General features: G+C 46.4%; 1 protein-coding gene across 1 annotated transcript; it reads right to left on the reverse strand.

Annotated features, from left to right (window-relative positions):
* Positions 1-10: 10 nt before the first annotated feature.
* Positions 11-26,669, reverse strand: LOC149371425 (dachshund homolog 1-like). Its single transcript, XM_089585167.1, has 11 exons — positions 26,329-26,669; positions 21,361-21,569; positions 12,476-12,639; positions 11,021-11,231; positions 6,551-6,651; positions 4,440-4,556; positions 3,717-3,941; positions 1,986-2,069; positions 1,464-1,604; positions 715-780; positions 11-256 (listed from the first exon to the last, which is right to left on the reverse strand). The coding sequence occupies exons 1-11, from the start codon at positions 26,662-26,664 to the stop codon at positions 195-197; spliced, it is 1,716 nt and encodes a 571-aa protein (XP_089441293.1). The 5' UTR covers positions 26,665-26,669; the 3' UTR covers positions 11-194.

Genomic DNA, 26,669 nt, shown 5'->3' on the forward strand with positions numbered 1-26,669 from the left:
GGCCGCGTACACTCGTCAGCGTTCCTTGCTTGTACTTTGTTCAGCAACCGCTATGCGAACTTAGCCGCACCGGCGCCAGGTGTCGTCGTCGTCGCTCCCGCACCCGCCCTCTAGCGGCGGGTGTCGGTGCCCGGTCAAGCGAAGGAGGCGCCGCCGCTACCCAGCGGCGAAGACCGCTCGGTGTCGCGGCCGCGCTACCTCCCGGGGCTGCTACTGCACCGGGGCGGTTCTGGGGCGTACACCGACATGGCGCAGTCTGCCACCGGAAACGGGGAGGGATCGCAGGAAGTGAAGAGAGGGAGAGAGAGAGATGCGTTTAGTGAGAAGGAGACATTTAGTGAGAACAACTCTGGTATGGCTAGGCAACACTCGTTCGGGATATCAGGCATGCTGGGTGACCAAAAGGGGCATTATTACTGTTTTCTAGCCACCAGTAGTCTCTGACAAACGGTGACTATTAGCTTTTTCTCTCATTTTTTTTTTTATACGAGAATGGGCGCACGCGGGAAAGAAGCAGAGAAGGAAGAAACATATTTTCGCTCAGCGTATACCGCACAATAAAGGAACGAAAACAGAGTCCGCAAACAAGGAAAAAGAAAGAATATTCTCAACAGAAAAGCGGTGTTCAGGAAATGTGCCCGTCGCGACGCACTTTCTGTCGTCAACCGTTAATCTCCATTACGAAACTAGTGGTTTCATAAACTGTCTCCTTACCGTGCATCTTCTGCTCAGCGTCGAGTCTGAATTCCGGGTCCGAGCTTTCTTTTGATTCCATGGACTCTGAAATAGAGCATAATAGGAGAGAAAACAGTTGTAATTTTTTTTCCGGACAAGACGAAACAGAAAGAATATGCTAGGGCTGTAAAACTCATTTTTACTTGGTTTAAGGCACAAAGTTCTAATATGTATAATACGTAAAAAAAAATAATATGCAGTAGACTATGTCATATGCATTCAATATTTTTTAAGAGAAAACAAGGTTTTTACATGCAAATGCTTAAACAAGCAAAGAGCATCCCGCCCGAAAAAATTCTCGGTATTCGTAGCGTCCACTTATGTCGCATAAGTCGGAAGTCCAAGGCATCGCTCGATTTTGCAATTAATTCAGCCTGATTACTTCGAGCAGGACGTTTTAACAGTGTAAGACCTTTGAGCTGTCTAAAACAATTCAAAAGTTGTTACATTCACTCGTTATCTCCATGTTTTGTCGCGACACCAATCGGTGCTGCGCGCCTGAATGAACTGATATTGCATTTGCAAATGGCCTTTCAAACCGCTGCTAAGCTTCCCTCAGTCGGCTTTAGTTGGTAAGGCTCATTTCTATCGTAGCATACGCAAATGCAATACGCCTTTGCTGAGCCAGGAGGCGCAAAACAAAGGCAAAGAACCAGTATTAAGGAAGATTTCGTGGAAGGTTTCGATCGTCACAGAAAACGAGAGAAGACGTCAGAGAAGGAACTGACCTCCCACGAAGCGGACGGAGTCGGCCGAGGCCTCTCGAAGGCTCTCCTCCGCTTTGAGCCTACGCTTGATCTCGTTCTGCAGCTGCTCCTGCACCTTACGCCTAGAACGGCGCTCCCTCCGAAGCCGCCTCTGGTACAGAACTGTGCGTGGTGGTATGGGAGGGGGGGGGGGGGGGGGGCAATACGACATAACTCATTCAGTGGAACAACTTCTTTAAACGTTAAGCATCGACTCTTGAAGTTGCCTCATTAATGTTCTGCGAAACACCCCGTGCGAGGGCAGGTTTAAGTTTTTCTGTCCTCACATGCGTTAAAAAAGAACTAAAATAGCACACTGCAGTTCAGTGAGATGAATCACAGCTTGAATGTTCCTTCCCTAAAAACTGACTTTTCTGTCTATCTACCCATGTCCTGGTGATAGTTGTTTTGCTTTTTTGATGGTTAACATGAATAGTAATAAAATGTCTCCAGGTCAACCTCTGTTACGGCGGCAAGTTATGAACAGGAAATTTCTGTCCTCACCTCGAAATTTCTGCTCCTCGGCGAGTTGTTTCTCCACCTTCTCGCGTAGCTCTCGCTCTCGTAGAATTTCCATTCCCAGCTCGGCTGAACGGATAACAGAACAAAAAAGAATAAAGATGTATAAGCAGTACCCCTCGTTTTGCACACAAAGAGGTTTTGAGCGCATCATACTTTCGCAAAGACGAAAGTGTCATTGCGAAATGGGAGTGTGTGCATTTCGTGTGAGTAATGTTTATTTTTTTTTGCCTCAGGGTCCTGTTTTATCGGCACTGTAGTGCAGTGCCAGACGCTTGTCACCTGTGTACAAAGTAGGCGGTTCATACATACTGGTGCTATGAGGGACAAAATGGGACAAAATTCTCCAGAGCGCATGACAAGCGATTTTGCCTATTAGCTGCCATGTTTATAAGCTTTCACCTGCTATCACTAGCACACATCAAAGCACTTGAGTACGACTTTTGCTTGGACAAGCGTGGTCTCCAGCCAGCGGCTGATCACAGAGCTATCAGCTTCGGTTCCCGATGGCATGTCCTGGGTACTTTTGTCCCCGACAGTAATTAGAGCGTTCTTATCTTTTTTCTTAATATTTAACACCTTCAATTCATATTTTTATTCTTCTTGTTTTTGAGTAGTTGGCGTCTATAATAAGATCAACATTACGTGCAGTTCTTTTTTCCGCTGTTGTAAGGAAAAAGGGGCGGCCTGGTGAAAGGGTATGTTGCTCTGTTGCAGTTATAACCTTGTTGCGGTGAAGCACGCTCTACAGGCAAGACTCAGTCGGTGGCGCGTTTGTCGGGCCGGGGATTGAGCGAGTGGACAATTGTCAGCTGTAATGGTGGAAGATAAAAGAGTCTTAGAAGACCTGCGATTCTGAGCAAGGCCTTGATGTAGGAGCGAAAACCAGAAGGCAACACATATCACAACAAAGTTCATTTTCGACAGCGTTAAAGCCGGACCCGGTGCCGAAGGTGCAAAGGATTCGACTAGCTTTCGCAAGGAACTCTAGCGTGCTGAATTTCATAACTGTGATGCCATCACCATATTAGACAGCGATCAATAACGTGCACATGCAGTTCAAAGATAATGCGGAAATAATTACGCAATGGCAAACACTGGCTTAAAATTGTTAGAACACGCTGCCAGAAGTGTAATCGGAGGCCTGCTTCCAAAACAAAAGTAAATGGAAAGAAAGGCAGGTTCAAAAGCAATGTACTTTGGAGTGTTTTTTTCTTATTTTCGGGTGCGTTTGCCCTGTCACCATCGCGAGACAATTACTCGTGAATATTACGCGTTGACATTTTGTGTTTACAGCGCTAACAAAAAAAAAAACGCGAACTGGCGAACAGTCAACTGCTATTATGTAGTAGTGAATACTTAGCGCGAGAGCAAATTAACAGTATGTTGTCATTGCTTACTACTTGACAGAATAAGAAAAAATTTTCCCCCAACTACATAAAGGCTTATGCTATTTCAGGGTCAACCGTGTCGTTACAGTTAGGAACTAGGATGTGGCGGTGATTCCAATGATATCACACGCACGCCTGTCGTCACAGTACGCAGAACTTTGTCGCCGTAGCAGTGCCCATAGATGACGATGCAGATATGCTTAGTGTTCTGTGGCAGACTACCTCATGATGATTCAGCACCTCTAAAGAGCGGCGGAGCAATAGTCTCTCGCCATCCTGAGCAGGATGTGAAGGAATAAGAGATGCGAAACGAGTTTTGGCGCACCTTTCTCGAGGTTCACCTGCCTCTCATGGTGTCTGGCGCCGTCGGCGGCGACGCGTAGCAGCGCCTGTATGTTCCTGAGCAGAGCCTCCATGGAGTATACGTCGTAGGCGCGAAGCAGAGCGGCCTCCTGCAGCGACTCGGGGAAGCCTGCCATGGGGGGCGTGGCTGCGGCCTCCCCCGGGCCCAAGAGCTCGTCGTGACAGCAGCTACCCTTGCTCGAATCCCCTGCAGAAACCCCAGGGACCCGCAAGTTGTGCTTATGGGCATCGATCTACTCAAATGAAGATTATCACATTTTTCTTATTTTCCGTCGTTGTACTCGCTATCCCTATCGCATAGCACATAAAATTGTTTCTCCTCAATAGCTCAGCAGTTACCTACTTAGTATTAACTGGTTATTACATACAATGTGAGTTTAAAAAAAAAACCTTTCTTGCACCTGGCTGACTGCAACAATAGTGTTTATTTCCCACCCACGACCGGATTTATAGCGATCTCATAAAGCCGGTTGTGTTATCACAGTCTGTATCTATTTTTATTCTCTAAATTTTCCGTTCATGTTGCGTGACAATGCACCGACTGACCGAAGGGTGAGAAGCTTGTGTAAAGGTTTGTAGCTCATAATTTTTTTCAAGACCCGAAAGTTGTACAATGTTGACCGCCGTTTACTCATCTTTGGCTAGTAGATATCGCGTCAGGGAATAAGTATTTTTGGCCAGTTACCTTCGTCCTGGCTGTCATCACCTTGCTGCCCAGTTCTTCCGGATCCGTCACTGATGGCGCCACGGTCAGTCGGCGGTAGACTTGCATGCGGAGCGGCTGCTTCGAAGGCGTATCCGGCTGAAACGTGCAGCCGGCTCTCCCATATATGTAAAAAATTATTCTCAACAGCTAACTGAATTGCGCTGTCAATTACCTTTCCTGATGACAAATTACATAAGTCAAAATTAATTGCAAACCTTTTAAACTGATTAAAAAAGTACCGCGCTTAAAATATTACATTGCATTTGAGACAACGATAAGGAATAAAGGGACTCGTGACAACACAGCTGTGAAAAAACTCAGAGTTTTTAAGGCCCATTTTCCCACGATGTAAGCGTACGCATTCAGAAATTCTCTGTTGAACCTTCTTTTATTGAATAAATGCAGGTGTGTATTATAGTACGTACCCCAAAAGTTTTCAAGAAATATTTCTGAAGCTGGCTTAAATTGCCTTTGGAGTGCAAATAGGCAAACTAATAAATAGCTTTTGCGCAATTACAGTGGAGAAATAACAGACAACATATTAAATCAACTAGTCCGCAAAGTAGTGCGTGACATCATTCGCTATCTCAAAAATAATTTATTCAGCAGAATTCTGTTAGAGTAATGCAATTACTCCTTCGAACTCTCACAATGTTTTTCTGCCGTGTTATCTTCAAATTCATGAACGCGTAAGAGAAGTCAAATTGCACTTGCGAGCGGTCGTGCCAATTATCCTCTGCTGTTTTTTAAGCATACCCAAATTCTCTTTCTGCAGCATCAAGAAGTTTCTTTATTAGCTCGTAGCCAACTTAGAGCCAAGGTAACAAAGCAGCCTGTGGTTAAAAAAACGGCAAGTGCAGAAGAGAAGAATAAAAAAAAATGTGGAGAAGCATGGTGCTTTTGCAAACATCTCGAGCAACCAGCAGTTGCACACATGCAGATGCATCGCTTCATCCAGTAGCTTTTGCTTATGCAGTCACGAATAATCAAGCATCGGGAATAAAAGGGTTTCACCAAAATTCTACGTGCCTTGATACTACACTTTCGGATTAAAAACAGCTAAAGTAAGCCGTTATCAAGAATTAAATCCTGTTGATCTCCATTTAATCATCTCAGCAGAGATTGAAAACGAAACATGGTATCACAGATACACGTTACAAACCAAACGGGCAAAATGTACGTCGGAGCCCTGTAGCGCAGTGTGGCAGTGCCGTCAGAGTGTGGAGGCACCCACCCCTCTGCTTCCTGGATTGCATGGCTTCATTCGGACTCCGCGGATTACCAGCCACAACGGGCCTTGTCACCCATTGGTGGCGCTCTGACTGGCATGCGTTAAAAACACTCTTGTAGCGATCCGGTTTCATGGTGGAGATTCTAAAAGATGTTTGTCGCGCGCTGGCTTCCCGCGCCTCCAATACCGCATCATGTGGCACTGGCATATTGATATAGCTTGCCGTTAAATATGCGATAGCACTCGCGGTAAGTTCGCAGTATATTGTCTTGAAGGGTTCTCGCTTAAGACGTGGACAACATTGCGTGAGTATCCAGGATTGGCAGTGCAACAATAGCGACAAAGTGAGAGCTAATGCTACAGCTACAGTGCTAATGATAATGCTATAGTGATAGGCAAATATCGAGCCGAGCTTACGTCTATTCTGGTTGCGATTGTTTCTAATGTAAAAAATATCGCTATGTAAAAGCAGAATGCGAGCTCGGGAATATTTTTCATGCCAGTCATGCAAGCCTTTTTCATCACTTCTACCTTGATGAAGTTTCGCGAATGAATTTATTATATACATTTATAGACAGCTCACTCTTAGGTATTCTCTTTTTTATTATTTTACACGTAAAAAACTAAAGCGACCGCTTAACCGAACGTCACATATCCTCCTGTTTGATTTTTCGAGGTCATCGTTAAAGAGACAAAATTTTGCATATTGCTGGGGCCAAATCAGGTTGGCTTTCTTTGTTCACTTCGACGTCTAAGACCGAGCTCTATTCGCGCTCCACCAATAGGCGCTCCAGCTTGCTCGCTGATGCCTCTAGTTTGTTCGCCTGTGACTGCGTACCGCCCCACAGCCGTCACTCACCGCGTATGTCCCCACCGGCGGACTTGCCCTCGGCGTGTGGTCCCTGCTCCATGGACATGTAACAGCTGTCGTCCATGCCCAGCTCTGGCGGCACGGTCGCGCTGCCGAAAAGGAGGGAAACATACATGTGAGCACTGGCATGCCTGAACAACTTCTAACGCTTTTTGACAGGTTAAATTCAGGGCTACTGCAAACTGACAGTCGTAATCCCTCTATGCGAACAGTATATAGTGATGATTTATTTGGACGTCGAAATAGAAACCCATTGTTTAAAGTCGTGCGGGTTCGATGCGTGTTCCCAATGGTATGCGGGACGATGTGTGCGCTATACAGAAGTCGGCATGGTGATCGATATTTTCTGATAATAGTAGAAGTATGTCCCTCGTGTAATCAGTGTAAGTGATGGACTCAGGGTAAAGGTTAATTTTCGAATTGATTCTTTTACCGCTCAATCGTAGGTAAGTGTGCCGCCTGTGGAGGCGCAGTTTAGAGATAGCAAGTAGTGCAATTCGCTGGCCGGATGGGGCGTTTAAGGCGGCGTTTACCAATGAAGAAGCTGCAGTCGTTGCGATGCGTGATCCCTGGTATCGAACAACAGAACGAGTGTATTCCAGTCTCGTTATATTTGCAATATATTTTGCCTATTGTCATTCACTCAAGCGACGTCCCGCCTCCGATGTCACAGGTGCCGGTACGGGAGCGTAATTGGAAAGCAATGGAATTGAAAAGAAACGAATGGTTATATTATGGAGCGCTCTGTGGCTTTCTGCCTTGATTTGTGAAGTGAGATATATGAAGGAGAAACTTGCTCAAACCGGAAAAGAATGTGGCGCCGACGTGAATAGCGAGGTAGACCACCGTGTACATCTCTCCAGCATGACGAAGGCAGTTTGGATGGAACGCATTTCACACTTTCTTCGGTTACTATTATAATATTCGTGATTTGCGTATGATGGGAGACTGTGATGAAGGAGATTGTTTATAGTTAGTATGTAGTTGAGAACTTTAAATAGGTACCACGCATGCGTGTTACAAAGCGAGGAGACCTATTTTTACTCACTGAATCCCCCTTCTGCGAAATATATATATATATATATATATATATATATATATATATATATATATATATATATATATAGCTCAGAGGTAGAGCACCGGACGCGTAATTCGGAGGTCGTGGGTTCGGATCCCACCGGCGGCAGTGGTTGTTTTTTCTTCTGCTTTTCTAATCAATTAGCTTTAAGCGATGACATGTTCAGTAATATTCTAAATTGATCAACACCACAAAATAAATAAATTAATTTAAAAAATCCCCTGTGCCCCTTGGTTTCTGTGGCTGTTGGCTTCTTTCATATTTATAACGAGCCCCTCATTCCCTTCCCTTGTTTGCTTAATTGCTTAGCGAGGGCCTCGGTTCTGGCAGCCTTGACTCCATAGGAAGCATAAGAGGGTTCTCACGCAGCTTCCACCCTCTCCGTTCGATGACGTTCTACGTCACTACCTGCGGTTACTCAGGACGTTCTACGTCCGCCGCTTATGAACGTGGGTGGCGCTGATGAACACTCTCAAGGTTAGGTTACTTGTAAACATAAATATCCCCGAAAGCAGAAGATATGACAGCCGTCGCCGTAGCTCAGAGGTAGAGCACCGGACGCGTAATTCGGAGGTCGTGGGTTCGGATCCCACCGGCGGCAGTGGTTGTTTTTTCTTCTGCTTTTCTAATCAATTAGCTTTAAGCGATGACATGTTCAGTAATATTCTAAATTGATCAACACCACAAAATAAATAAATTAATTTAAAAAATCCCCTGTGCCCCTTGGTTTCTGTGGCTGTTGGCTTCTTTCATATATATATATATATATATATATATATATATATATATATATATATATATATATATATATATATATATATATATATATATATATTTCCTCCAAACTGTAGATTCCATCCACACTTCTAGCGTACACTGTGATCGATATCTTCCGAGGCAGCAGACACGTTTCCTTTTAAATTCCCTTTATGCTATTCTCCTGCTTGCAGACGCGTTCTCCATACGTTTTTAATCTCCACAAATGACCATAGTATTGGAGTTGCCTATTTCACGAAATGTTGTTGCTGTCGAATCCCCCCTCTTTTTTTTCATGCCCGAATTAGTTTCGTATCGCAGAAGAAAGAAATCAACTCTTTCGCCAACTCATTCATGTATACAAATTAGACAAGTTTTTTGCAACAAGTGTACTTTATTTTTAGCCTCTTGTTGAAGTCCTGAGACGTCTTTCTAAGCTTTCTTTACTGCTTTCTTTTCAGCACGACCAGAATATTCGTCCTGCAATCTGGCCGAGGAACGTATGGTCTGGACATCTCGTTCTGCAATGCCTTCTTATTTGCCGGATGTTACAGAGCGTGAATAATCCGCTGGACGCAGCCACAGGTGTATCGATTATTTTACCGCCATTTTTTTGGCAAGGGGTGAGACGGCTGTACAAAGCTGCAACAATTGCGAGAAGAAATGCCTGCTGCACATACGCTAACTGTATTTTTGTTTTCAAGTATTTTATGCAAGATGGCTTAGATATAAAAAGAAAACGAGTGTAGGTACTTTGCACACGCTAAAAAAAGAAAGCGATTAAATGCCATTTCCAGTCTTATCGTTTAAAAATAGAAAGGATTAGTCTCATCGCCAAATGATTGTTATGAGTCTTCATACTTGCACGTTTCTGTTATTTTCTTGTAAACCCCCAAATGTCCTGCTGGATACGACGGAAGAAATGAGTGGTACCAGAAATATCTAACCGCTCACCTTCACTTACACATAACAGTTCAGTGGCTACCAGAACGCCGACGTATGAAGAGTAAAAATGGAAGGGGGGCGTTATTAAGGGAACATATGCTTTCCCGCGTTGACGTAAATCTTGAACCTCCCACATTTTGGCCTGTGCCTCACAACACATGTGGCCATTGCAAATAACTACACGTGGAAAAGACAGCTGTGCTCAAAGAGCTGCGACAAAACACCCCTATGATTGTGGTGAAAGATAGAGAAAAAAAGTTAAAATAAACAAAAACACTGTCCAGCGTTCACGCTTTGCTGCGTAGTGAGCTAAACACAGCGAAACCTCAAAGAAAAATTACGATAGCCAGTAATGCGTTATAAGAGCGCAGCTGTTTTGGGAAATTTCTCCTATTGAATGTAGAAGTTCTTATGCTATTTTTATAGCTAAGTCAGGTATTGAGGAAATTTTGTTCTTACAGTTTACATAATTTCGCGGCAATTTCTTTATTCCTCATGTTTTTAACTCATGATTTGAAGCGTATCTTCTTTTCGAATAACGTTCTTAAGAGTGCCGTCTTGTGGTCTGTGAAATGAACGTTTATCTATTCTAACTGCCAAAAATTTTCCATCCCAACTGTCCAAACTTGACGCAGATTAGGAATGCGTGGCCTTCGGTGTCATATTATCTATATGTAAGGTGTCCTGCCATGGCCGTTAACTACAGCTGTCAGCCACGTCTGTATTCAGGGTAAGCGTGTAAAGCGTTTCTATGCAGGACATTATGATCAACCTCCACCGACTACCATCTCTGTCGATTCATATTTTAGGAAGATTTCATTGATGAGCAACTGCCGATAGTTGGTGATGAATCAGATTTTCGTAAAATGCGAATCAACAGAGATGGTGGCCAAATTCTCTTTCGAAATGCACGAGTACGAACAAACGAGTTTCCGCCTTCTAAAGTTTCTTCCAGACACTGATCTGGGCTCAAAATGGTGACAGCAGCAATTGATGCCTATCTTGTGAGTGTTTGTGCGCGTGTCGGTGTAATTTTGCTAGGTGACAGGTCTGTACCAAAACTCTTACAATCAATATTTAGGTGTCACTACGATGCAGCAATGCCGACAGAATAATTGCAGGGCTAACCACGCCAGTAGCTAACAATTCTACTCAACACATTACCGCGCGACCTGCCCTCTGAGCCACAAAGAAGCCAAAGCGGTCGCGAGCGCGTAAGGAACGCTGGGACTGCGCTGCCAGACATGAAACTATAGTCGGATACAACTTAAGAAGGCAGCGGCTTTTCCCCGTCAAAGGATCCTTTTCCATCCAGCCATTGGCGTCTGCCGATTCTCGTGAACCTGCTAGAGTGGCAATGCAGGGAGCGACGCCACAATGGAGAGAGGGGTCTGTCACCGACCATGGAGGGAGGGGACTATCCCCCTTCATCTAGCACTCCCTGCATTGTAAAGTTATAGGAGGGTCACGAGAATCAGCCAACGCCACTGGCTGGAAGGGGGTCCTTTGACGGGGAAAAGAGGCTTCATCCTTGAGTTGGGTTCAACTGTATAGTCAGTGAATACAACTGACGGCGTATACCCCCGGCCTCGACAGGCTCCGTATAACAGCTTTCGCTGTAAAAAGAAAGAAGGAAAGGAGGAAGGAGGAAGCAACCAGCAGAGCCCAACACTCACGCCTTGTGCGGGACGGGCACGGAGGGGCGCTGGTGCTCGAGGAGCGACGGCGTGGAAGTGGCGTCGTTCCTGCTGCCGGCGCTGTCGGGCCTCCCGTTGGCCAGCAGTGGCTGGACGCCCCCCGGCTGGCCCTGGCCGCCGCGGCCCAGGGGGTCGGCCATCTGCTGCCGCAGGCAGTTCAGCAGCAGCGTCGTCTTGTCCACGGAGTCATCTGCCCCGTCGGCGGAGAGAGAACCCGCGCGTCCGGTGAAGCGCCCTTCTGATCGCTCGTGCCTATTCTACACGTTCCTGTTCCTACGAAACTTGGCTAAGTGCACTGAAAGGTGCTCTAGACATTACAAATAAAGCATGGCATGTTGTCGAATTTCAGTCCGATCAATACAGGTGGATATATCGCTATCAAGGGCTATATTTTGCTGCAAATAATTTTCGCTCCTCAGTTTCTCTTTCAAAGGGACATTCTATGAAGATGACGGTAAAAAGCGTGAAATGAATCATAGTTAAGGGACTAAAAACAAACCGAAGATGTGTGACTACAAAAAATGATTCTGCAACGCTTCTTATCGGCTGATGAATCGATATCTGCTCACGAATCAAATTTTCATAAATTTTCATAAGGCCAAATTTTCATAAGGCCAAAGAACTAACTTTTTAATATATATTCTTCCTTTCTAGTTACACATCTATCCATTAGCATACAGTCGTAAGGCAACGCATGCACACAGGTTCACTCTTATTCGTCAAGGAGCAATGTGATTTTGTGGCCTAAACAATGAAATCTCAATTCTGCCAAATGATTTTTCGTCTGAGAGGTTTATGAACAGACAGACTTTAAACCGGAACGGCACTCCCTCTTGGTGGCGTGCTCAGCTTTACGTCCCGTCTAGTGCTCTGTTGCTCAGCCTTTTTCGAGGTGTCTTTCATGTCGTTTCCTAAAAGCTTCGTAAATACTTCTTGCATAAATACAACATTATTTGAGCGTAATAAATACCGTGATTTTTTGTTATTTTAAAGTGGTTTTGTGGCCTATGGGTTGCGTGCTTGTTCTCGCAATCTGTAGTTACTTAATTCAGTTCTCTTCACCTTCGTAAGAAGTTTTTATTCTTTGCTGATGATGTCATTCGGGGTTTCCTGGATGCTGACAACGACGCCGGGTTTCGTCGACAGTGGCATGTATAAGGCTTTCGTCTTAAAATGTGAATCAACAGAGATGTCGCGTAATCACGATTATACAAAATGCATCCGAATACTCATATTATTGCTCTGCGGGAATTTTGAAGCAAATATTGTTTTTCTTTTCTGCGGGAATGAGTTAAAAAAAAGAGAAAAAAGACAGTGTTCGATGTCCTGCAGTGCTTTGCCTGGCTGGTTACTGTTAGCGCGCAGCGCGTTGAAATTCACCGGCAATGTTCGCGGAAGCCCATTCGTAGCGCGGGGAACAGTGCGGCGCCTCACCGTAGTTCTCGCCGTTGACGTATGCGGAGGCGAAGTCTCCGTCGGGCCTCAGCTTCTTGATGGCCTGCAGGGTGGGCATGGCGGAGCCTGTCGGCTGATGCTGCGCCGTGCCTGCCAGGCCCAGCAGGATGCCGGAGCGCTTGGGCGGCCGACCGGGGCGAGAACTGGGAGGAGTGGGAAACCTATGCGTCTAAACGGTGCGCGTGTCTACTTTCATTGCTTTATGATGAGACTCGTGTAGAAGCGTCCCCTATATTAACTTCACTTACAAGCAACGCCGCCATAAACAAGCAAAAACAGCGCAGTCTATCTGTAAGCGCATACTGCGATTATCCAGGCGAGTAATAAATGTCAATTTCAGAGCATACCGAAACATATGATGATAAAACAGATTCTTTTAAAGAGAAGATAGCGCTGTTAGGAAGACCACAGGGCCTGAGGACGACACAGCAAAGAACAACGCTACTAAAAGCTGATATAGCTCTACCTGCACTTTCAAAGAATGAGTCACCAACTAGCTGAGCACCAAGTTCAACTTCCGGCTTCAAGCCTGAAGTTCCGCAGTGTCGGACTGTTAGCTCAAACGCAGTTTCATGGACTTTTTTTTTTATCGCAATTGCACCTGAAAACAGGCATCCATCAGTGACACAGCTAAGAGCAGGAGAAACACATCGGTTACTAGCTGGGCCATATGGCTCAGGAAATGCACCGGCAATACCGTGCTGAAAGAGTTCTGTGGTTAATGAGCTGAGCAGCCCGCTCACAACGCGCCGGATCGTTGTTTACCTACAAGAGCCGTGGAAAGCGCCGCAACCTTTTACGCACTGTCGATATTTTTGCCACATTTGCGAGCTGATAATTGCTGGCGCTGCGAAGGAATACTGGGCCGAATAAATAAATCGTGTTAATGGCAGTTGTAACATCGTCGAGTTACGTAAATGTCCTGGCAAGAATAGACTACGCAGCTTCTGGGGACCTCGTGTATTTTTCGAAGTGAGACAGTCGTGTATTAAAAAGTGAATCAAAAGAATTTAGGAATCACTCCTCACATTCTTGTCCCCACAAAAAGAACGTGACACCGTAATCAACTACAGTCGAAACAGAAAGAAGTTTTAAAAAGAGTAAGCTGTCCTCGCCTTTATTTCTTCTTTCTTTTACTCCCTTGTAGGAGCATTCGTGTTTAGAGTGATTGTTAGCACGCCCACGCCCTAACACGTACGTGCCATACGTTCGATATCATCTAGAATTCGCAATATTTGTTTCGTCTGCAGAGTCGCACCGTAGGGCGAGTATACTTTCGTATCTTTGGAAGGATATTCGCTGACAAAATACTTTCTTTTTTGTCCGTTTTGTGCATCCTTGTGAGCGAATATCAGCCTTTGTATGCATCTATACATCCTTTAGCCGCGCTACGCAGTGATTATAGCTAAAAGAGCATAGCCAAACCATCAGGGACTGCGCCCATGCCTTCAGGCTAGAATATCTACATTGTCTTATCACTAATCCCCTGAAATAACAGCGGTCAGCACGCAGTCAGAATGAAGCGTTATCGTACAGAAGGATAATTTTTTTTTCTTTCTCAACGGCATTATCGCTGGACTACATGCCTGAACCACCTGCATCAACCCACATAGTTTAACTCAGTTTTCTTCAATTAGCAATTTTTAGAAGGAGCGTTCGGGCTCCTACTTGGAAGCCGCATCAGCGTCCCTTTCTCTCCTTCATTTCTCCCTTTCTTTTCTTATTCCGAATTCCCTCGGGAGTCGCGCCACGGCAGGCTGTTTGATCTGGCCTACTCTCCGCCGCCATCTCATTAGAGAGCAGCGCCCTTCCTCTAATGATCGGATCGTTTCATTCATGCTGCGGCTGGGGGTGCCGGCACACAGAGAAGGCAGCCGTCAAGGAGAGAACGGTTCCCGCTCAGACGCTGCGCAGGCTTTCCACGCCTTTGTCTCGCTAGCTTGCAGCCTCGCCAGCAGCAGCAGCAGTTGGTATCCCCCAGTCGTCGAGTTAAAAAGCCGGGGTAGGCATTTATTAGCGGGCGCGGGGAAGGGGGCAATTCTTCGTCTCTCTTTCCTAGTACTTGCGTACAACCGGCCGCCGGCGAAAAATTGTCGCGCTCTCTTCTCATAATTGTCCCCGCCGAGCCGCTGAAGGTTCCTTCTTCACTCGTGGCATTGGTCTTCTTGCTAGTCGAATATTTTACTTGTCTGCGCTGCGGGGAGTCTCCACTTGACTTCCATTCTTTCGCCTTCGTTCGCTTGCGATTAAAGTAAGCGTGGATCCTGCACTCTGCCGAGTTGTTTAGCGGTGAAGACATGTGATGCTGCCGCGCGTGCCTGCCCTGCTCCGATCCTGCTCTGACTCGAGAGCCCGACTTGAAAAGACAGTCGAGACGGCGAAAGAAGAGAAAGATAATAATAAAGGATGAGCGGCGCGGCCTGCGTTCAAGAAGGCTCGAGGGAGCCGGAGTTATAAATTGTCGGCGGCTTAAATTGCGCCTGTCTTCCCTTCTCATTAGTCAATCTGTAAAGAGAGCTCGGCTGATGCGGTGGCGGCTTGCAGGAACTGTTTTGTCACCGGGGCATGTACCGTGGCTGCAAAACGGCCGCCGACATCGAAGGGGACAAAGTTTGCGGAGTCGATAACAAGCCGAAATTAATGTGGGTATAAAAGACCGAGATGCAGCCCCTAAAATTGCCATTAATATGGCGTGAATTGTTTGCCGTAATGCTGAGGCTTGTACAGCTCAATCCATCCTTTATTCTACCTACTCGGTTTCAGTTTGACTACTTTTTCTAGTGAACATGCAGAAGCGTGTACAAAGCATGAACCTAGCATGATGTACTGACTGCATGACTGATAGCTCGACTGACCGACTCACTCACTCACTCACTCACTCACTCACTCACTCACTCACTCACTCACTCACTCACTCACTCACTCACTCACTCACTCACTCACTCACTCACTCACTCACTCACTCACTCACTCACTCACTCACTCACTCACTCACTCACTAACTCACTCACTCACTCACTCACTCACGCACTCACTCACTCACTCACTCACTCACTCACTCGCTCGCTCGCTCACTCACTCACTCACTCACTCACTCACTCACTCACTCTTTCACTCACTCTTTCACTCACTCACATCACTCCCGACAGAAGAATGACTGTGGGTGACAGAAAAAGGGACTACAGAGCAATGTTCTTATTGTTATCTCTACTTCGTGTTCTCAGAGAGTGTGTTCGTGAAGAGAGGTGTTCGTTGGCAGGCGTTCTATCTATGCTCCTAGATTGCTTTTTTGCTTATCGGAGGAAGTTTTGCCCGTGATAGCAAAAGGCATTAACTCGACCATAGTTGAAATTTGTCTCGTCTATCAGGGATCCTTCGATACCTACATCTCACGATTTAGTTCTGAACAACCGAACAAGCTTTACCTTGTCCAACTAAAACCGCCCAAGCTGAGGTACATCTATCAGGAAAACACTTTGAAATTCAGGAAAAATATATGTATTGGACCAGCTTGTTTGAAAAAGTCCACTATGATCACGAGTAAATCGTCAGTTTATCAGTCGCACCTCACTGTTCGTCGCGCTTGGCCCACTGTCACAAATTTCATATCGTTACGAGCAAGAGTAACTCTTTCACATATTATTCACCCCAAATGTATCAGCTGAGTGGAACCGCCTTCCGCCAAATGTGTCAAATCACTGGCTGCATCCTTTCGTATGATTTGTTTTTTTACCTTATTTTACAATTACTTGTTTTAGACAGCCTGAATATTCGTGTTTGTACTTTATTTAGTTTTCATGCTGCTTGAAATTTCTATTTTTGATACCGCTCCTCTTTGCAATGCCGCCATTGCTATGGTAAGTAACTAAAATGAAATTAGATAAAAATACCTGGCACCTGTTCTACTTTCGTGCTTTATGCGCGCGTGCGTTAAGATATATTTTATTTACAGTGAATGCCCGCTTACACGATGTCGAGAGCCAGAAGATTAAGAAAAAGCAAACAAACCAAGAAAAAAAAGAGGGAAATATATCAGTACAGAGAAGCTTTTTAACATGCTTCATCGTCCCGCCGCTGCTGCCTCACAGTGATTCATAGTTGAGCTGTTTCTTAGTCAGACGCAACTCTTATTCATACGAAAGCACTATTCCGATCAGTCATCCCCGAACAAGATCTTGGGGTGTTTGTATGCTTGCGGTGTTTGTGGATTTGTGCCAAGCGAAAGTAATAAATAAAAAGAAATCAAATAAATATCCACGACTGGGAGCCGAACCCGCGGTAGCGCGAGTAGATCTGCGTCGCAGGTCGCTGCACGAAGCCATCTTGTGATGGTCTTTGGCAACTAATACTGGTATGAAACTAATATTCGCGCTTTGAGCTATATGGTAGTAGTGAGAGAGAGATGTGCGCTGCATGCGTTGAAGTGGACAACGTTGTAGCAGAAACACGGCAGTAGAGCAATACGCGTTGGCTTTGACAATATCGCTGCAGAAACGTGGCACTGGAGCATAGGCCACCATCGTACATTAAGTGAACTAGCGCTGATGATGAACAAGCTGAAAACGCGCATACCTGGCTCTCTGGGTGAGCGGAAACCTCAATCACGCTTTCAGGTACGTGGCGGTCGTGTCCCACAGCAAACAACTGTGCTTTCGCACAGTGTTTCATGCTTAGCAATGCTAAACTGCGAGCCATTTTTTCTCAACATTCTTTAAAACACGCGTACGCAACTTTGCGCAATGGTACAACTTCAGTGGAAGCATAGGCAAGCATAAAAGGTGTTCCGCTTTGAAGCGTATGCGACAGAAAGGGGGGATGTTTTAATTTTCTGTATCCTTCGCTTTTGGGGAGATTTAAGTATGAGTGAAAGAACACGCATATTTTGATTACCTCGTATACGTGCCAAGTGTCCTACTGAGTATAAAAGTTTTAAGTGCAAAATCTTGTTCCCGCTAGCATACGTCCGAGAGGCGCTTAACTTTTCCCGTGCAAGCGTTGCGTTGTGTGCGTTCAGAAAGAGCCGGTAGTTTTCACTGAAAGCTGTGAGAAGATTCCACCGCATCGACTACTATACTGTGAAAAAACTGACATTCGAGCGAATTGGTACAGCATGTTGGAAAATTTCCAGCGCACACAGGACAGGGACAGGGACAAAGACTAAGGAATGGGTTTGTGGTGTTCTCTTCTTTGTCCCTGTCCTGTGTGCGCTGGAAATTTTCCAACGCGGAGCGGGAGCCATAGGCCTTGGGCGTCCGTTGTGTTCATTGGCGCTGATGCTGAGAACGTTTTACACTCCGATCATTTTAAGGAAAGGAAATTAGCATAACTGGCTCCCTGTGACAGTGGACGCCTGAATCGCGCTTATAGGTACCTGGAGTAATGAGAGCGAGATGTGGGCTGCAGGTATTAAAAACGTTGTGCCGAAAACGCGGAGCTGAAGCCATAGGCCGTCGGCGTTCATTACCTGGCACGATTCAGCCCTTACGCTCCTACCCTGGAAGAGCTAAGCACAGCCCATGACTCCTCAAGAAAAGCAAATATTTGCGCGTTAGCATCAGAAAACCCCAACGTGTGATGACAAGCCGAGAAATTCCGTATAAGCGCATTTTTTTAGAGGAAATTTTTTAAGAATACAGTTTTCTTTCGCATATCGTAAGATTTCCCCGCAACAATCATTACATCTGCAGATCCCTCCCCGGGACTCTTGTAGTTTTCTGATATTTATCGTCAAAAACTTTCCCGATTGGTTTTCTATGGTAGTCTTAACTACTTTGTTGCGGACGCAGGACAAATATTAAAAGCAAGATTTTGCCCCACAACGGAAGTTTAGACCATTTCCATCAATATGTTCGCAACAGTATCTTACAATATTGCACATTTTCCTCACAGTTGAAGATGCTGTGGACGAAAGCTAGACTTGCAAATATGACATTAGAATCGTTGCCAGGTGTTTCAAGCTTTGCCATACGCGATACGTAGTGCCTGTCCTACATTGTAGGACAGCTCCGAGGTTAGTCTTGAGAAGAATATTTCCATCAATAAAAACAACATTCTGACTTCTGAAGTTAAATGAACATTTTGCAAATAGTTGAAAAAATTTTTAACTTGCTTAAGTTCAGGCAGATATGGGTTAAGCGCAATGCAAAATGCCGCGCAACTGTAAGCCACTGGCACTTACCGCGAGTACAGTCTCTGGCAAAAGAATGCAGGCCCCTTCTGGAGCATCTTTGGGATGTGCAGTGCCTTTTCTGCGGCTCTCGCGACGTTCTGCAGTTCTAGGCCGTGACAAGGATGACGTCCCTAAACCCTCCAAACAAGAGCTTCGGAAGCGGCGCGGAAGCTCCTCTGCATGATTCGGGGGCTCCTCACGCCGTTCGCACAGTGGCCCACGTTCTTCAGACAACTGCTTCGCAAATTAAACGAAAGGAAGCGGAGCATGGTTTCGATATATCGAAGGCCGACTGCGCGCAGTTTAGAGAAAGCACGCCTGTGCGTGAGCCCGTTGTGTCATAGACGGTGCGGGCTAGCAATATTATCTTTATTTGGTTTTTTAATGCCCGCTACAATTTATGTATCTATGCAGAATGTACCCTTTCACGCAAAGACCTCTTCTGAGGGCCATTCAGGTATTTGAAATAAATAAATAAATAAAAGTAAGCCTCCCCGAACGTCGGTTTCCCCACGAAGGAAAAACGCGTACTCATTTCCTCGTGGTCGCTTTCTGGTGCGGTTACTTAGATCGCGTTGCATTGTTTCGTCACTGTTTTTCCGCTTGTACTTCACGTGTGTTTTCGCCAAGCTGCTGCATTCCATGGCCAGTGCTATCTTTCTTCCGTTCCTCGGCAGAACGTACGAACACGCTATAAGCAGTGTTCAGAATGTTGGGTTATAGCACAGTCCCCAGCAGTGATCTATTCTCACTCTTTCCACAGCAGCTCCTCCAAGGCTTACAAGTTGCCCTTCGCCGTGGAGCCCATGAGCAACTGGTCGCGGAAATCTGAGAGCCAGATCACTCTGCTATCAATAAAAAGCACGACATTATCTACCAGCGGCTTCCAGGACACAGAGGCATGGCAGGCAATCCCCGCGCGGACGAGGTCGCGAGAATTGCTCACCATGGTGGCGATTGTGTCGATCCCCACTTCAACAGCCGACGTGGCGGACAGGTTTCGTGCACTTGTGCTAGAGGTCATGTTTGCCGCGTGGAATTCCGGCCAATTTTCGAACTTACGTTTCAAATCCCTAGACCTTGACGTGAAGCTCCGGCTTCCACCCGGTCTACTACGACGTGAAGCAACTTTGCTGTGTCGCTTGTGGCTTGGTGTAGCTTTCACCAACCGTTACTCATTTGTAATCGGAGTGACTAATAGCCCAGCATGTGCCATCTGCGGGTGCGACGAGACTACACATTCTTTATGAATGCCCTGCATACAGTGCCGAAGGGCAGTCCCTCTGTCATACACTGGAACGTCTAGATCCACACCCACTGACGGCAATAAAGATTCTCGGCCAGTGGCCGCGGCGATCGTTGGTGGTGAAGGCTATCCAGACAGTGCTCCGGTTCTTGAGAACTTCAGGCCTGCACGATAGGCTGTGATTTGATCTCACGCTTACTGACTTCGCAGACTGACATTTTCCTGTTTCTCCCTATTCTCAGTCACTTTTATATCCACACATCCCTTTCTCCCAATGAAGGGTAGCAAACTGATTTCTTCTTCGTTAACCTCCTCGCCTTTCCTTCTCCTCCTCCTTGGGTTATAGCATGACGCAGCATGAACAACATGCAAGTACAGTGGCTCCGTAATTAATCCGAATAGAAGGCCGAACTTATCCGAAAACTTCCGAACATTTCCGTCCGAATGGCATGCAGCAGGAAAACATATTCAGCCTCAAGCACGACTCAAACCATTGCCGGCCTTGCCGATGTCTTAGACCAGTAGGCCATCGCCGCAGGATCTCACGCTGCGTGATTAACTGGAAGCCTCTCGCGCATTACCGCTTCATAATCTATGATCTGTTCGTTGTGCGCCGCGAAAAATTGGTTTTCAGAATCAGTGTGTAAATCTCACTTCTCAGTGGACGCGTCAACGACGCCGTGAGGAGGAAGGAGGGAGTCAAAGAAGTAAGAAAGAGGAGCGGTAGTGGAGGGCTCCGTATAAATCTCGAGCATGGAGTTCTCTGGGGAACACGCGGAAGCTCAGAGAGCTGTCCAGCTAAGAGAAGAGGCTGATGGCGGTGGCTCCAAAAGACTCGAGTCCAGATACCACAATCTACGAGGCGCCATGAAAGGCGCTACGCGTTCCTGCAATGCATTTAATTCGTACATGTATTCTCGACAACGAGATCGGCTGTCAGTTTTTTTTTTTTGACAGCAGTTATTTTGTTTGGTTTTAAGGGGCTTAATGTCGCAAAGCGACTCAGGCTATGAGAGACGCCGTGGGCTCATAACAATTTCGATCACCTGGAGTTCTTTCACGTGCACTGACATCGCACAGTGCACGGGCCTGTACCATTTCGCCTCCATGGAAGTACGACCACCGCGACCGGGATTGAACCCGAGTCTTTCAGGTCATCAGCCGAGCACCATAACCACTGAGCCACAGCGGCGGCGCCAGCGTTGAAAATGATGACCACGGAAAGTGCCGCTGCGCATTGCTCCTCCAGCATACCGTGTATCCGGACACACGTTCGATTACAGTGCGTTTGGGTATGGGGTGCAGTAAATGTGTCCTGACGATGGGTGTGAGAACGCCGATCTGCACCTAGTCGTCGCCTATGTGGGCGGATAATCTGCACTTTACCAGCCTTCGCGCAAGGCCTGGTAGAACTAATGGCGGGCCAGCGAGTAGCAGCGGCGCCCTCACCTGGCCGTGGTGCAGTCGCGGTAGAGGGCGTCGAAGTCCCGGCACGCGAGCAGCTTGCAGCGGTTGACGCCGGGCTGGATGGCTCCCAGCCCCCGCAGGATGCGCACCTGCTCCACGTTGCACACGATGGGGCTGATGCCGAGACGCTTGAGCTTGGTGTACACGGTGTGCAGGCCGCCCACCAGGTGCTTCAGGAACAGCTCGAAGGCCTGCACCGAAGGGGACCCGGAGATGGCTCGACTAGTCTTCAGGGATACACGCGCACTGCTATGGCGAGTCAAGAACGAACACGACGCGGGTGATTTATGGAACAGATAGGTTCTGTTAAAGAAGGCAGGAGTAGCAGAGAACGAGGAAAGGATCGATCTCTCAAATGTGAAGACGAAGTTCGATAAAGTAGTAGTTAGTTAGCTAGTTAGTTGTGAGTGAGTGAGTGAGTGAGTGAGTGAGTGAGTGAGTGAGTGAGTGAGTGAGTGAGTGAGTGAGTGAGTGAGTGAGTGAGTGAGTGAGTGAGTGAGTGAGTGAGTGAGTGAGTGAGTGAGTGAGTGAGTGAGTGAGTGAGTGAGTGAGTGAGTGAGTGAGTGAGTGAGTGAGTGAGTGAGTGAGTGAGTGAGTGAGTGAGTGAGTGAGTGAGTGAGTGAGTGAGTGAGTGAGTGAGTGAGTGAGTGAGTGAGTGAGTGACAAAATAACTGATACGCCATCAGCTTTAGCAATCTGCACTTTAGCAGCTTTCGCAACTCGAGCAGAGAGCACGCATCCATTCGTTTGCCACTGATATACCTAATCAGTACTTTCACGAGTGAAGCCAACAGTCAACAAAACCAAGGAGCATAGGGGATGATTTTTTTAGTTTGCGCTGTTCATAAATGGGAGAATAATAAAGGGATTATATACGCTACACATACACACTACACATATGTACTATACACATATATACTACACACAAATACCTCCAAAATCAGAAGATTGGACAGCGGTCGCCGTAGCTCAGTTGCTGGAGCAACGGTCGCGAAATTCGGAGGTAGTTGGTACGGATCCCACTGGCGGCATTTGGTTGTTATTCTTCTGCTTCTTAATCAGTTATCTTTAAATATAAGCATTTCATTAATATCCCATTTATGAACACTACAAACTAAAAACAAATAAGAAATCGCCTATGCTCCTTGCTTTCGGTGACTCGGCTTTCATGATTTACTATATACCTGTATATCGTAACTAGTCTCTCTCTCCCATGCCCTTGTGTGCTCAATGAGTACATGTAGTTCCGACTTTTAAAAATAATTTTCCCGTGGAGCTTCAAAGAATTCAGCGCATATATCACGGTGATCGGACGCTTCACAGTTTAACTAACATAGCTTCCAAGTAGCGCCTCCTGTGCCCGCATCCAGTAACTCTAGCGGTTTACAGCTCATGCTGGAGTAATTAAAAGTGTAGAAACGGGGCATTGTGGCTGACGCGACACAATAAAAAGACATGTGGCTTGCCCAAATACAGTAGTTTAACTGCAGAGGAAGCGCCTGGGCCATGGTAACAGCTGTAAACAAGGCACCTCTCAGGGCCACTTCTAGGCAAAGAGGAGCCATGGGGATCGAATAGGTTTCGTTCGCGGAAGAAACAGGAGCATGTTCTGGTTTTGTTTCCTGTCTTGGTTCCTATTTCGATCTCGCAACTTCGCGAATGTTACGAGATTTTACGTGAACCCTATTTGTGTTTTTTCCTTCTTGCGATACTCTTGTGAGACTCATGCCTCTCATTCGTGTACCTACTGGGCTTATAGCTGAAAGCTGCTCCGTCCTGCACCATGATTAGCGTTCGGAAACAAATCCCGATACTCCTATCCATAGTTTCGTTATACCCATTTCGCGAGAACTGCGACGCACTGAGCTCGATGATAGCGGCGGTTGCGGAGGATGCGACAGTTCTGATATAAGCGCGACCATGATGCGGTGTACTGGAAAGGGTCGGTTCTCATGACGCTCAGTGCGGAGCGACCAGACTGTGTTCTGAAATAGCCAATGAAAAAACTTTGATTGTCTACTGAAAGGGTACGCTATAGTAGGATACAACTCTAAAAATGAGCAGCTGGCAACCGAAGCCCATGGACCTCAGGGTTCTTTACTATTCCTCTAATCAATTGCAGCAGCAAACGAGATCAACCTTTTAATCTTTCACCGTAATAAAGAAGTCCTAGACATTAAGCTTCTCGTTATTATACTTTCGTTTAGTGATTAGTAATTATACGCCTTATTTCCTTGTAGCGGGGAAGCAGTCTGTGGCGGTCAAAAACTGGGCCGGAGCTTCACTTCAGACTTAAGTGTCACCCGATTGCATTGCCAGGTTGGCGGCCATATTTACATCGGGCGGGATGAAATGATATAAACGCAACTTTGAACAGCGTAAAAAGCGGCCGAATCCGCTTTGCTCGCCGGATGTTTTGCGTGGTGTGATCGGGGGTCCTCCTGACCAAGCCTGTCCAGCTGCTGGCTCAGTAGCTTGCCTCTTCTTGAATAGCGCTAAGTTGCGATGAACGCGGCCTTGCCAGCTCGCCAACGTTCGTTCGCATTTCTGCACTAGGAATCCCTGACTGTATTCAATAAAACTTCAGTTGGGGATAGTTGGTGTGTGGTACTCGGCTTGTTCTTGTCTCTTCTTTGCGGGTTGACTTGTATTTGCGCTCACCTTTCACCTTAAGGATTCTTGACCGCCTGTGTACAGGCTCTTCCACGGGTACGCTACATAGCAGCCGTGGCGGCCGTATTTCGATGGTGGGGAAATACGAAAAGCGCCCGTGTGCTGTGCGGTGCCAGCTCACGTTAAAGAACTCCAGGTGGTACAAATTAATTCGAAGCCCTCCACCCCTGCCTTCTTCATAGACCATTTCTTGCGTTGGACGTCAAACTCCATCCTTCACATTTTTTTTAACCGCCCAGTGAAGAGATAAAGCTGCAGACGTAACCTTCTCAATCTGTAATCTTTGGATGCATGCTTAGGCACAAGCATTAGCAGGGCAGAACAAAATAGTAAAGCTAAAAATATGGTAGACTTTCTGTGAGGTCGATTGCTGCCACATAAGTCAGAGCGAATGATGTGTTCAGACTGCGAAATCAGCTACGCGGCAAGAGTTGAAAGCACCCGTGCGGCGAATGATTAAAAAGGCGCTCTGTTACACTTGGTTTGGAACCTGGTTGACGAACTAACCCAGCACGTGTCACTTCGATGTCGGTGCGTATTAATTAAAGCCCCACATCAGATAACTAACACTGCAGATGGTAGCCGTATGTTTCCGAAATATATGCTCTACCCTATCTATTTTAACCGAGAGGCTCGTACATCTTTGGCAAAGTAGAACGGACATCTCACTTCCCAGCACTACGCACATAGCCGACCGAGAAAGCTTGCAGTACTTGATACATAACGTGATATGAGTTGCAACAACGTCGAATTCCCCTAACCGGCCTCAAGCTTGCATATAATTTCATTCCAAGAGCGTCTTCACCGACCCTTGTTACTGCCTGCGCTACAGCACATTCCTGTCAGACAGAAAGAGCTTAGTGGTACTGTCAGTTAATCTGACAGAATTCATTTTGCATTCTTCTCCTGAAATGTGAATTATTAGCATACTTATTGTTAAGTCATGACTGAAATTTGTACTGATTTGAGAACACATATATAATGACTTCCGGCGAAGCTTGTATCCTAAGTGAAACACTTCCCACCTGTTTATGCAGCGGCCGTTGAATAGTATCGCTAGCGTTTTCTTTAAATGTGCTTACCCTATATGTCTATGAACAGCTCAGTGACATCATCAAAAATATTAGCTTTGTTTCATTCGTGTCTTTTTGTGTATTTCAGCACCAGAAATGGTCATATCTTCGGCTAAAATTCGGAAATTTGTCATGCATGCTGTCACATGCGAGTATTCTGAGGCATGAATTAAGTGAAACACTGCCATTCTTCTCTCAATAACAAATTTTCTTTTTTTTTTTTCATGGTGCCGTTGAATGTTCAACACTGTGAACGTAAGTGATGTCAGTGCACGTTAAAGAACCCCAGGTGGTCGAAATTTCCGGAGCCCTTCACTACGGCGTCCCTCATAGCCTCAGTCGCTTTGGGACGTTGAAACCCAATAAACCAATAAACCAAACTGTGAACGTAAGGCAAAATTAAGTCTAGATATCGTGACGTCACATTTTACACTTCGTTTGTTAGGCTCTCTAGACGTCTGCTGCGCAGTGAGGCAGTTACGCCACCTGTGCGTTTGTTTTTCTGCTTTCTTCCACCCTTTCCTAATAGCCACATATGCACGCATGTTATTTGAACTTTCTAGTGCGCGAGTGGTCGGTTTCAGTGGTGTAACAACGACAAGAAACTACACGATTAGGCGCTTGTAATTAATGAAAAATATTAGGCTGTTTTATGTTTTATGGCAACTTCAATTTAAGTGGGTTTTGACAGCCATTTAAAAGAATAATGGTGTCATGTTTTGTTTTCTGATAAAGGCGCAGAGTATTTATACAGTGAAGTTGACAGCCCGGTTACCGAATACCACATGAATCCCCTATACTATACCCTTAATGTTAGTGATCGTCCGCCTTTATCGTAAGACACCTAGAAGGATCAACAATGCTTCATTCACACAAAGACAAAGCGAAAAACATCAGAAACCTATCACGTACGCTGGCGGTAAGCTTTCACTCTGCTACATTAATCTTCCGCAGATTTAAGAGGAGCTCACTTTAAGCGCATTTTGTTCCTCCTACGTATGAAGGTTTAACGTTTCTGATGGCAGTGTCATGCGCGTGCTGGTTCAAATGGTCACTGGTTCATGTTGCTCAGTGCGGGCAGGGCGCTTTCATTTTTATTTATTTTTAAAAACCTTTTAAAAACATATGTCATGTTGCGCAAGGCCGCTAAAGGCGTGCCTTAGCACGTTCTAGCTAAGTCTGCAAACGACTGTTCGCCTCTTGCCTGCGGCAGACACAGCAGGAGCTCCCCGCTTCTCTGGACGAAGGCCGCCACGCGCTCCCCTCGGTACTCGACCAGGCGGCACTCGGTGGCTTCACCGCTGCTCGGCACCCCGTAGTCTCCGCTCCGGCCACCGGCGTACAGGCTCGGCAACAGGCTCAGTCCCGCGCCCAGGCCGGGGGGAGTCAGCCCCGGCGAGCTCAGTCCCACGCCGCTCAGCGCCGCTGCGGCGGGACCCGGGCCGCCTCCGTTCAGACCGGGGGGACTCAGGCCCGACGCCGAGCGCGACAGGTCCACCGGAGCGGCAGCAGCAGCGGCGGCGTGGCCGACAGGTTCCATCGGCG

The sequence above is a fragment of the Amblyomma mixtum genome, chromosome 1 (assembly GCF_055824585.1).
Source record: "Amblyomma mixtum isolate Tamu chromosome 1, ASM5582458v1, whole genome shotgun sequence".
In the NCBI taxonomy this organism is placed as follows: Eukaryota; Metazoa; Arthropoda; class Arachnida; order Ixodida; family Ixodidae; genus Amblyomma; species Amblyomma mixtum.